We start from the raw sequence: 12768 nt of genomic DNA on the forward strand, positions 1-12768 counted from the left end.
CCCATGTGATCAGAACGCCTCTCCGGTCTCTCCCAGGTGATCAGAACGCCTCTCCGGGCTCTCCCATGTGATCAGAACGCCTCTCCGGGCTCTCCCATGTGATCAAAACGCCTCTCCGGTCTCTCCCATGTGATCAGAACGCCTCTCCGGGCTCTCCCATGTGATCAGAACGCCTCTCCGGGCTCTCCCATGTGATCAGTACGCCTCTCCGTGATCAGAACGCCTCTCCCATGTGATCAGAGTGCCTCTCCGGTCTCTCCCATGTGATTAGAACGCCTCTCCGGGCTCTCCCATGTGATCAGAACGCCTCTCCGGGCTCTCCCATGTGATCAGAACGCCTCTCCGGGCTCTCCCATGTGATCAGAACGCCTCTCCGGGCTCTCCCATGTGATCAGAACGCCTCTCCGGGCTCTCCCATGTGATCAGAACGCCTCTCCGGGCTCTCCCATGTGATCAGAATGCCTCTCTGGGCTCTCCCATGTGATCAGAACCCCACTCCAGGCTCTCCCATGTGATCAGAACGCCTCTCCGGGCTCTCCCATGTGATCAGAACGCCTCTCCTGGCTCTCCCATGCGATCTGAGAGCCTGGGACTCGAGGCGGCGGCGGGTTACCACAGAGCTGTCCATGGACCGGATAGTCCCCAGCCATCTCTATGACCCTGGTAGACTGGAAGCGACGTCAGGCTCTGGCAGATCTAAACACTGCCATTTTTTTTTCCTGGACAGCAGAGATTGATGTTTTTTTTTCCTTTTTTAATCTCATGCTTTCCAGGGTAGAGGAAATACATTTCTTGTGATAGAAATAAAAGTGATAAAGAAAATTAAAGGGACAGTGCAAAAATATTTTTTTTTAAGTTAAAAAGAGGAGCTCCAGGCTCCTGCAGAAAAAAATAAAAGAGACAGCAGCTACAAATACTGTAACTGATGACTTAATATTAGGACACTTACCTGTCCAGGAATCCAGCGGTGTCTTCACTCAAGCCGATTTTTCAATTGGTTACTGGGTGCTGTCGCCGCCATTGCCTCTAAGGGAAATTGGCAGTGAAGCTTTACAATCAGTTCCCTACTACACATGCACGAAACGTGCTGTGCTCTCTAATTGGGCCAGCTGCAGGGGAAGGAGGAGGGAGGCCGAACTTTCGGCTGAGTTTGCCGTGGCAAACTCAACTAGAAAGAGAAATGGGAGTAGGTACCTGTCAAAACCGGGTACCAGCCCACCCCCCCCCCCCCCAAAAAAAAAGGTGCCAAAAGTGTCAGTGGAGGGGGGAGCAGGCAGACAAGTGGAGCTTCCCTTTTTGGGTGGAACTCCGCTTCTGGTCGCACGCAGAAGTAAACGCATATGTAGGTCGTGCCCGCATATGTGAACGGTGTGCGCACCACACATGTGAGGTATCGCTGTGAATGTTAAAGCTAGACCTCCTCTAACTCTAAACTGGTAACCTGTAAAATATTTTAAAGTGTCGCCTATGGAGATTTTTACGTACCGCAGTTTGGCGCCATTCCACAAGCATGCGCAATTTTGAACGTGGCATGTTAGGTATCTGTTTACTCAGCGAAATATCATCCTTTATATTTTATCAAAAAATGGGTTTCATATTGTGTTTTTTGGCAATAAAATTCAGAGCAATGTATTTTTTCCAGAAAAATTGTGTTTGAAAAATCGCTGTGACATAAAAAATTGCAACAACCACTTTTTTATTCTCTAGGGTCTCTACTAAAAATATATATATATATATATATATATATATATATATATATATATATATATATATATAAAAAATGTTTGGAATTTCTGAGTAATTTCCTAGCAAAGCGATACAGATTTTTTTACAGAGAAATGTCAGAGTTGGCCTGGGTGGGAACTGGTTAATACTGCTGTAACAAATTGTCGCACAACTTTTTTTTTGGTGCATAAATCCTGAAATAGGTGTTCATGTACAAACCAGTTCTTTTTCTCCATTTGCCTATCTATGTTGATTGACCCCTATGTGACTCAATGTATTGAAGCCACTGGATTAGCAGGACAGAGCCAGACAAGCAGCATTTTCCAGAAAGAGGTAAGTAATGATAGTGTAGCGTGCATAATTCCTCCAGTAGCCTGTTAGGATTGTTTATGACAGGTGAGCAGTGTAGACCCACCCCGTCCACCTTCTCCCTCCTACTGGTGTAGGAGCCAGCACAGTCCGCCCGGCATTGCTGGGGAGAGGAGAGCCCATAATGAGAAGCTCACCTGGTCTCCTCCACACCTGAGCGCTGGGACATGTGAGCAGACCTCCCCAGGGAGGAGAAGACACAGCGCAGCCCATGTACGCTCAGCTGCTGGACTGCAGACGAGTTGGCTTTGTGTTAGCTTTGTGTAAGTCGTCTGCAGCTGGCCACGTCTTCACATCACCGTTCTGTTCCTGGAACGCACCTGTCTGCTTCTCTTTCTGCTGAGCGATCACTGACCATCCCAGGGTCTACTTGGCACTGGACCTATCCAGCCTCACCGTTTCAATACTAGAAAAGCTGGACTTGTCTTGTTAGCTCTCGGATGGAAGAAGAGGGAAAGTTGTCCAGGCTCCGCGCCCTCTTCCTCTCCTTTGATGCCAAGCGCTCTGGCCGTCTGGGAAGGGGGGACTTCTCCGACCTGTGTGCGGAGCTGAAGGTGAGCCCCGCGGAGGTGGAGAACATTTTCAGGCGCCTGGACACCGACAGAGACGGAGCTATCACCTTTGAGGATTTTGTCATGGGCTTCAGAGGCGCTAAGGGGCTTCATGTGGATGATGGAAGCCGGGACCCTGCTACTTCTCAAAAGGTTACCCCAATTACTGCAAGTGAGGAGCACCATGAGGAGGAGAACTTTAGTCCAGCATGGAAAGACTTCCAGCTGCGCTTGGGTGAGGAGTCCAACTACATTCCCAGGTCAGTAACAGCTGTTTTCTCATTGACACTCTCCATAATGGGGGCTGGCACAGAATGGCAGGAATAACAGCAGGTTGGGGTGTAGGAACCCCCCCCCAGGATTACTTCTTTGAGTTTAGGGTTTGTGAATTATGGGCAATGTCAGGATCAGCTGATAGATCCTGTATTGAAAGTATATGTATTGGATGCATATGTTTTTTTTCTATACACCTTTCTTTTCTAACTCTCCCTTTCCCTCTACAGCAGCCTTTCTAAACCTTTTTAATATGGAAGAACTTTTTCAATAAGTTTAGGTCTCCAGGAACCTCTGACAATAATTACTATATCCACAGCTCTGGGCACAGCATGGTGGTCACTGGAAAGAATGCTCATTACATTGGTGGTCAGTGGGAAGAATGCGCATTACATTGGTGGTCAGAATGCGCATTACATTGGTGGTCAGCGGGAAGAATGCTCATTACATTGGTGGTCAGCAGGAAGAATGCTCATTACATTGGTGGTCAGCGGGAAGAATGCTCATTACATTGGTGGTCAGCGGGAAGAATGCTCATTACATTGGTGGTCAGCGGGAAGAATGCTCATTACATTGGTGGTCAGCGGGAAGAATGCTCATTACATTGGTGGTCAGCGGGAAGAATGCTCATTACATTGGTGGTCAGCGGGAAGAATGCTCATTACATTGGTGGTCAGCGGGAAGAATGCTCATTACATTGGTGGTCAGCGGGAAGAATGCTCATTACATTGGTGGTCAGCGGGAAGAATGCTCATTACATTGGTGGTCAGCGGGAAGAATGTTCATTACATTGGTGGTCAGTGGGAAGAATGCTCATTACATTGGTGTTCAGCAGGAAGAATACTCATTACATTGGCAGTTAGTGAAAAGAATGCACTTTACTTACTCCTTATTTTGTCTTCAGTGCTCCTTACCTTGGAAGTCACCAGGAAAAATGTTTACCTTGCTTTTCAGTATGAAGAATTCTCCTAACTTTGTGGTCAGTGGGAAGAATGCTTCTTACTTTGCAGTCATGGAGAAGAATGCTCCTTACTTGGGTAGCCAGTGGGAAGAATGCTCTTTAATTTGGTGGTCAGTGGGAAGAATGTTTCCTAATTTGCAGTCAGTAGGACAAATGCTCTTTACTTGGGTAGTCAGTGGGAAGAATGCTCTTTAGTGGTCAGTGGGAAGAATGTTCCTTTTGTGGCCAGTGGGAAGAATGCTTCTTACATTGGTGGCCAGTGGGAAGAATGCTTCTTACATTGGTGGCCAGTGGGAAGAAGGCTTCTTACATTGGTGGCCAGTGGGAAGAATGCTTCTTACATTGGTGGCCAGTGGGAAGAAGGCTTCTTACATTGGTGGCCAGTGGGAAGAATGCACTTCACTTTCCTGGGAAGTGAGAAACATGCTCCTTACATTGTCTTCAGTGCACCTTACCTAGGTAGTCAGCAGAAAGAATGTTTACTTTGCTGTTCAGTAGGAAGAATGCTCCTAACTTTGTGGTCGATGGGAAGAATGCTTCTTACACTATTGGTGAGCGGGAAGCATATTACTTTACAGGCAGTGGGAAAAAATGTTCCTTACTTTGGTGGTCAGTGGGATGAATGCCCTCCTTACCAATATCTAAAGACATTGTTGGTGTCAGTGGTTACTTATCTGGGATGCAGAAAATGCTCATTGCTCAAGGAACTCCTAACAACCTCTGAGGAACCCTAAGGTTCTAAGGAACCCAACTCGAACAAGACTGCTTTATAGCGATACAAGTGTTAAAGGATGTTTCTTGCCAAAGCTTTTTTCTTTTAGTTTTTGAATAAAGTTAAACTTAAAGAGCACTTAAAAACCAGCCGCTGGAGTTGTACTGGGGCAGGTCGGCTCTATTACGCAAATCGCCATCATTGTACATCGCTTCTTGATCTAGCAGGTGCCGGAGCCGTGTTCGTGGCCGGCAGGCACGATTTCCGGCGGCCTCCTGCGATCGCTCCACACAGAGGCAGAACGGGGATCTGCCAGTGTAAACACTGCAGATCTCTGTTCTGACAGGGGAGCTGAGAGTGATCGTCTGTACCTAGTGATTAGGAACAGCGATCTCTCTCCTCCTCCAGTCAGCCTAGCCGCCATACAGTTAGAAACACCTCCCAGGGAACACATTTAGCCCTTTGATCGCCCCCAGTGTTAACCCCTTCCCTGCCAGTGACATTTATACAGTAATCAGTGCATTTTTATAGCACTGATCACTGTATAAATGTCACTGGTCCCAAAAAAAAGTGTGTCAAAATTGTCCGATCTGTGCGCCGCAATGTCGCAGTCATGCTAAAAATCGCAGATCGCAGCCATTACTAGTAAAAATAAATAAATAAAAATGCCATAAATCTACCCCCTATTTTGTAGACACTATAACTTTTGTGCAAACTAATCAATATACGCTTATTGCGATTTTTGTTTTTATTATTTTTTTTTACTAAAAATATGTAAAAGAATACATATTGACCTAAACTGAGGAAGAAATTCGTTTTTTTATATATATTTTGTTGAAATATTTATTATGGCAAAAGGTAAAAAATATAGTTTTTTATTCAAAAATTGTCACTTTTTTTGTTTATAGCACAAAAAATACAACCCGCAGAGGTGATCAAATACCACCAAAAGAAAGCTCTATTTGTGGGAAAAAAAGGACCTCAATTTTGTTTAGGTACGGCATCGCACGACTGTGCAATTGTCAGTTAAAGCAACGCAGTGCCGTATCGCAAAAAATGGCCTGGTCATTAAGGGGGTAAATCCTTCCAGTCCTTAAGTGGTTAAACCTCTAAAATTCTGTCCCATTGAAAGATTTCCCATCGCTGCCTCGTTATTGACAGTATCTAAGGCCCCTTTCACACGGGACGGATCCGTGTTGATCCGCCCCGTGTTTATCCGCTGCTCAGCGGGGATCGCTCCGTTTTCCCCAGCTGAGCAGGCAGATGACAGGGCGGGACCCGCACACTGTGCAGGGACCGCCCTGTCAGATCTCCGCTCTCCCCTATGGGGGATCGGAGGAACACGGACCGTCTGTCCGTGTTCATCCGATCCGCTCTGCAGACGGATAGAAAAATAGGATTTTCTTCCGTCCGCAGAATCGGACGAGAGCGGAGCCGGACAACATCGGGTGTCAGCGGATGTACATCCGCTGACACCCGCTATCCCATAGGGATGCATGTATGTCCGTATTTCATCCGAAAACGGATGGATGAAATACGGACATACTGTCCGCATGTGTGAAAGGGGCCTTACAGTTACAACTGTTAGATACTGAATATCCCATTATTTTTTTGTGCCATAACAATGGTCACTAATACAAATAGAGTGGATGACTTTCTTTAGAGGGGACACTGACAATAAAATCAGGTGGGGTGTTAACATTTATTCACACTCTCCAAAATGTAAAAAATAAATACACTTAAAGCCTAATGTCATGCAAAATAAATTTTAGCATGGATGGATTACATATATTACCAGTTTATCCAGGTAATTATAGCATTACTGAGATATCATGTAATTAAAGGGGTTGTAAACCCTCAGGGTTTTTCATCTTAATGCATTCTATGCATTAAGGTAAAAAACCTTTTGTGTTGCAGCACCCCCCCCCCCCCCGACCCTCCCCTTTTTCTTACCTGAGCCCGATCGTTCCAGCGACGGGGATGAGCACAGCAGCTCCAGCCGCTGTCTCGGGTCCTCATTGGATAGATTGATAGCAGCAGGGGCCATTGGCTCCCGCTGCTGTCAATTAAATCCAGTGACATGGGAGATGGGGGGGGGGGGGGCGACAGCCCCCTGGGAAAGCGGCTTTTCGACTGGGCACTCGAGAATAGGAGGAGACAGGAGCTCCATGGGGGGACCCCAGAAGAGGAGAATCGGGGCAACTCTGTGCAAAACCCTTGCACAGAGAAGGTAAGTATGACATGTCTGTTTTTTTTGTTTTTTTAAATCAAAGTTTACAATCACTTTAAGTTCCTCTCCAGAGGCTTTTATGTGTGCAGCTCCTGTGCAGGGGACCAGACACCTGTGTTGCATGTATTGCACCGGTCTCCTCAATGCTGCTGTGTAGTATCTGTATCATCTAGGCCAGTGATGGCGAACCTTGGCACCCCAGATGTTTTGGAACTACATTTCCCATGATGCTCATCTACACTGCAGAGTGCATGAGGATCATGGGAGATGTAGTTTCAAAACATCTGGGGTGCCAAGGTTCGACATCACTGATCTAGGCTGATGTAACCACATCAATATGGCTTGAAGTATGGGAGTGATTAATACAATTAGATATATTTCTTTCATTTCTTCATACTGGTTGCAAGTTCTACCCACCCTGACCTCTCGTCAATCTCTGGCGCCAGCTGAATCTGTGCTTTGCCTGGCTATACCTCCTTTAATAATCTGGACTTGGCTTCAAAGACTAAGAGCAAAAGTGACCTCACTGGACTTTTGAATGCTATAACTTATGTATTTAATTTGTTGGCAATTGGATTTTATGTTCATAAAAGAAGTATACTGTGAGATTACAAGCTTATCCTGGAGTTGGGCTTTAAAGAGGAAATGAACTCTGGAAGCTGAGCTTAAAAAAGGTTGAGGGCAAAGCACAAGCCACCATTATTGCACGTAGTCTTCCTTCAGCTGATCCTTCTACCATTACTGATTTACTAGCAGTCAGTTGCAGAGGTGCCTTAGATCTCACATTGACTTCAGGCAAACATTGTCAGGAGGAATACCAGACAAAGGAAATCCTCTGTCTCTCCTTCTGTCTCTTCATGTAATCTCAGACAGACTTGATGTTGGGATCAGGGCTCTATGGGGACCAAACCATTCCTTCCACTACTCCTTGATATTCTTTGCGCTGAAGAAAGTTCTTAAAGAGGAGTTCCACCCGAGGTCCAGTAAAAAAAAAAAAACTTACTGCAGCTGCTGACTTTTATTTGGACACTTACCTGTCCCAGGGTCCAGTGATGCGGGGGATCGAAGCCCCGCTCGTCTCCCCCTCCGTTCAGCGGCGCCGGCATTGCAACTGTGGGCGCCGGGCTGTGGCTTCACAGCCTGGCACCCACTGCGCACGCGCGAGCGGCGCCGTGCACCATGATTGGCCGCTCAGTCACCTGGGACCTGTAATGGGTCCCAGATGATTGACAGGAGGGAGGGAGCAGTGCTGAGCCCTTCCTGTGCCGAGGGGGAAGTGATGTCACCAGCCCAGGCACTGGAAGAGGCAGGCTACGAGGGACCCCCTAGCAACAGGCATTTAGAGGTAAGTAAAAAAAAAAAAAAAATATCCAAATGTTTTTTTGTATTTTTTTTTTTAGGATTTTTCATGTAGTTTTTTTTTTTTTGGGTGGAACCCCACTTTAATGACATTGGCTGTATGTTTGGGGTTGTTGTCCTGCTGCAGAATAAATTTGGGGCAAATCACACACCTCCCTGGGGCCAAACTTAGAGCCAATGGGCTCCATTCACAAAAGGAACTTGCATACAATATTTAGATGTCTGGACACATTTTGCCTAAGTATTGCTTGTGAGTGGACACAGGGAGCTGTGACTCAGCTCGGGTGCCCCCATAGCAAGCTGCTTGTTGTGGGGGCACTCGACAGGAGGGAGGGATCAGAAGCACAGGAGAGGGACCCAAGAGGAGGATCCGGGCTGCCCTGTGCAAATCCACTGCAACAGAGCAGGTAAGTAACAGGTTTGTTATTTTTATAGAAAAAAAAAATGAGACTTTACAATCACTTTAAAGTGGTTCTAAACCCTTGTTTACAACTTTATGTTACAGGTAAGCCTATATTAAGGCTTACATGTAGCTAACAAGGATATCTCCTAAACCTGCACGGTTTAGGAGATAACCCTGTATTTGCATGTGCCGACGTGATGCGGCACATGCACACTTAAGACAACTGAAGCAAGGGCGCTATATGCCGTTGCTTCAGTTGTACTGTGCCGTTCCCGCGCGCATGCCCGGAGTGACGTCATCGCCACTCTGGCTAATCACAGCACCGGAGCCGCGATACCCGGAAGTCACTCCGGGACATCATGTCGGCGGTCGGAGGGGGAGACGTGGACCGATGCTGTGGCTTCGATCTGAGGTAAGTAATACATAATTAGCTAGTATGCTATGCATACTAGCTAATTATGCCTTTGTCTTGCAGGGTTTTTTTGTTTTTACGTTTTTTTGCTGAGGATTTACTTCCTCTTTAAATGCATGCGGTTATTAAGGAGTGGTCCAGGCATGCAGTATGTGTGGAATGTGTACTTGTTGTTAAGGAGTGGACGGCCACCGCGTCCTTAACAACCGATGAGTCATCAGCTGTCAGCAGGGTTCCTCACTGACAGCTGAAAGTTAAAAAAACACAATTTCAGGCAAAAAAAAAATGTGAATTGCCCTTTCGGTCTAGTATGGATTTTAAAGGGAACCCCCACACCAAAATTGGCATGGGATCCCATCCAAAATACATACCAGACCTTTATCTGAGCATGCAATCTGGCATGTCAGGAAATGGAGGGGACGAGCGAGCGCCCCCTGTCCTCCTGAACCATACCAGGCCACATGCCCTCAACAGAACCCCCCTTGTCCCAAAGCACCTTGTACCTATGTTGTTTTTTTGGGGTGAATGAGTAGGGATGCTATGTACCCCATACCCATTCACATGGGGGGGAAAATTTTTTATAAGCTCTCTGCCCGCAGACCCCCACAGTCACCAGCCAGGGTTGTGGGGAAGAGGCCCTCGTCCCCATCAACATGGGGACAAGGTGCTTTGGGGGGGAACCCACACCGTTTTTCCCACATTTTTTAAATAGCTGGCAATTGTTTTTTTTTGCTTTCAGCTGTCAGTGAAGAATCCCGTCCTTAACAACCATGTTGTTTAGTGGTTGTCAAAGCAGAATTCCACCCGTTTCTTTGTTTATTAAAAGTCAGCAGCTACAAAAAGTGTAGCTGCTGACTTTTAATAAACACACACTCACCTGTCCCGCGGTCCAGCGATGCGGCCGCCCGAAGTCTCACTTCTCTCCCTTTCCCTCCGCAGTGTCGGCATCACTATTGTGGGCACCTGACTGTGACAGCTTGCGGCTTCACAGCCGGGTGCGCACTGTGCATGTGCGAGTAGCGCTGCGCATCTTGAATGGCCATGCAATCTTCTGTGACGTGTCCCAGAAGTGTGCAGTGAGTGAGGGGCTGCCCGCGAGGAATTGGGAGCTGGGTACCTGTCAAAACTAGGTACCCACTCCCCCCCCCCCCCCAAAAAAAAAAAAATTACAAACGTGGCATGTCAGGGGGTAAGGATTGCTTAAAGCGGAAGTTCCACTTTTGGGTGGAACTCCGCTTTAAGGACGCGGGTGGCCTCTTCTTTACAACGCCTATTTATTAATGGTAATAAATATGTCAGCTACTGACAGGCATTAAATTACTGCATGTTTTCACTGCTAAAATACCGCATGACTTCATAAAATGTGCCGATGACGACAGCACATAAGGATACAGTGAATATCTCCTAAACGGTGCAAGTTTAGGAGATATTCATGGTGCCTACAGGTAAGCCTTGTTATATGCTTACCTGTAGGTAAAAGTTGTAGTACAGGGTTTACAACCACTGTAAAGAAGGTGAATCTGTCTAATGGTGGCACAGACAACAATAAAAAAAAAAAAAAGTGTTCTTAAACTTCTCTACTCTATCTAAAACATATTTGCAAGTAATTATACTTTGATGGTTAAGATCCCATTCTTGGGGAAAATAAAAATCCCCCATTGCAGCAGGGCTAGACCTTACCTGCAAGAGTTAAATGCTTATTTAGGTCTGGGGGACCAGGAACATCACTTTTACTTGCCCACTACCCCGGCAGTTGGCACTCTCCTCTATTCTCCTACCCTCCAGCAGTGGTCTGTCCCTCAAGACCCTCACATCCACTACAGGGCTTTGGGGTTGGCATTGGTCTTGATCATGTCAGAGCACTTGTGACTGCGGGAGCATAGAGTAGAAAAGGCTATGAGGACAGATCTTACTGCCTGGTGAGCGCCTGCATGAGCGCTGGATCCAATAATAAATCACCGGGACCAGATGGGTTGCAACAGAAGGTACTTAGGGAACTCAGTCAAGTAATTGCCAGACCATTGTAACTAATTTTTATTGACAGTCTACTGACTGGAATGGTACCAACTGATTGGAGAAAAGCCAATGTAGCACCAATATTTAAAAAGGGCCCAAAATACATCCCTGGGAATTACAGACCAGTTAGCCTAACATCAATAGAATGCAAGTTCTTGGAGGGGATAAGGGACTATATACATGATTTTAGTAATGAGAACGGTATCAATAGCAACAATCAGCATGGATTCATGAAGAATTGTTCTTGACAAACCAATCTATTAACCTTCTATGAGGAGGTGAGTTGCCACCTAGATAAAGGAAGGCCCGTAGAAGTGGTGTATCTGGATTTTACAAAAGCATTTGACACAGTACCCATAAACGTTTACTGTACAAAGTAAGGTCCGTTGGCATGGACCATAGGGTAAGTACATGGACTGAAAGCTGGCTACAAAGGCGAGTTCAGAGGGTGGTGATAAATGGGTAGTGGGGTCCCCCAGGGTTGGGACCAATCCTATTTCATTTGTTCATAAACAAACTGGAGGATGGGGTAAACAGTTCAATCTCTGTATTTGTGGACGATACTAAGCTAAGTAGGGAAATAACTTCTCCGCAGGATGTGGAAACCTTGCAAGATCTGAACAAATTAATGGGGTGGGCAACTACATGGCAAATGAGGTTCAAGTTAGAAAAATGTAAAATAATGCAATTGGGTGGCAAAAATATGAATGCAATCTATACACTGGGGGGAGAACCTCTGGGGGAATCTAGGATGAAAAAGGACCTGGTGGTCCTAGTAGATGATAGGCTCAGTAATGGCATGCAATACCCAGCTGCTGCTAACAAAGCAAACAGAATATTGGCATGCATTAAAAAGGTGATTAACTCCAGGGATAAAGCGATAATTCTCCCACTCTACAAGACTCTAGTCCGGCCGCACCTGGAGTATGCTGTCCAGTTCTGGGCACCAGTCCTCAGGAAGGATGTACTGGAAATGGAGCGAGTACAAAGAAGGGCAACAAAGCTAATAAAGGGTCTGGAGGATCTTAGTTGTGAGGAAAGGTTGCGAGCACTGAACTTATTCTCTCTGGAGAAGAGATGCTTGAGAGGGGATACGATTTCAATTTACAAATACCGTACTGGTGACCCCACAATAGGGATAAAACTTTTTTGCGGAAGGGAGTTTAACAAGACTTGTGGCCACTCATTAAAATTAGAAGAAAAGAGGTTTAACCTTAACCACTTGCCGACCAGCCGCCGTCATTATACTGCGGCAGGTCGGCATGACCCCGTGAACCATCGTAGCTATACGTCAGCTCCTTTAAGTGGGATAGCAGGCGCACGCACACGCACGCTGCACTGTGGGGGTGCCGATGCTAGTGACCGGCCGTCGCGATGACCGCCGGCCACGAGCGATTGCAGGCACGAGAGGCAGAACAGGGAAGTGTGTGTGTGTGTGTGTGTGTGTGTAAACACACAAATCCCTGTTCTGTTCTGAGAGGAGATGCAGATCGTGAGTTCCTAATAGCTAGGAACCACAATCTTTCATCTACTATAGTCAGTCCCCTCCCCCTACAGTTAGAACACACAGTCAGAGAACACAGTTAACCCCTTGATCGCCCCCTAGTGTTAACCCCTTTCTTGCCAATGACATTTATACAGTAATCAGTGCATTTTTGCTGTATAATTGTCAATCATCCCAAAAATGTGTAAAAAGTGTCTGATGAGTCCGCCATAATGTCGCAGTCACGATAAAAATCGCAGATCGCCGCCATTAC

The 12768-nt window shown here is 46.4% G+C and overlaps 1 protein-coding gene across 1 annotated transcript in view; it reads left to right on the forward strand.

Annotated features, from left to right (window-relative positions):
• Nucleotides 1-2149: 2149 nt before the first annotated feature.
• The window catches only part of RASEF (RAS and EF-hand domain containing), a 167388-nt gene continuing 156769 nt past the window's right edge, over nt 2150-12768 (forward strand). The window contains exon 1 of the mRNA XM_073633747.1: nt 2150-2905. Within this exon, the coding sequence (XP_073489848.1) occupies nt 2535-2905 (371 nt within the window). The 5' untranslated portion in view covers nt 2150-2534. The remainder of the gene's footprint in view (nt 2906-12768) is intronic.

This window comes from Aquarana catesbeiana, linkage group LG01 (genome assembly GCF_042186555.1).
Source record: "Aquarana catesbeiana isolate 2022-GZ linkage group LG01, ASM4218655v1, whole genome shotgun sequence".
Taxonomy (NCBI): domain Eukaryota; kingdom Metazoa; phylum Chordata; class Amphibia; order Anura; family Ranidae; genus Aquarana; species Aquarana catesbeiana.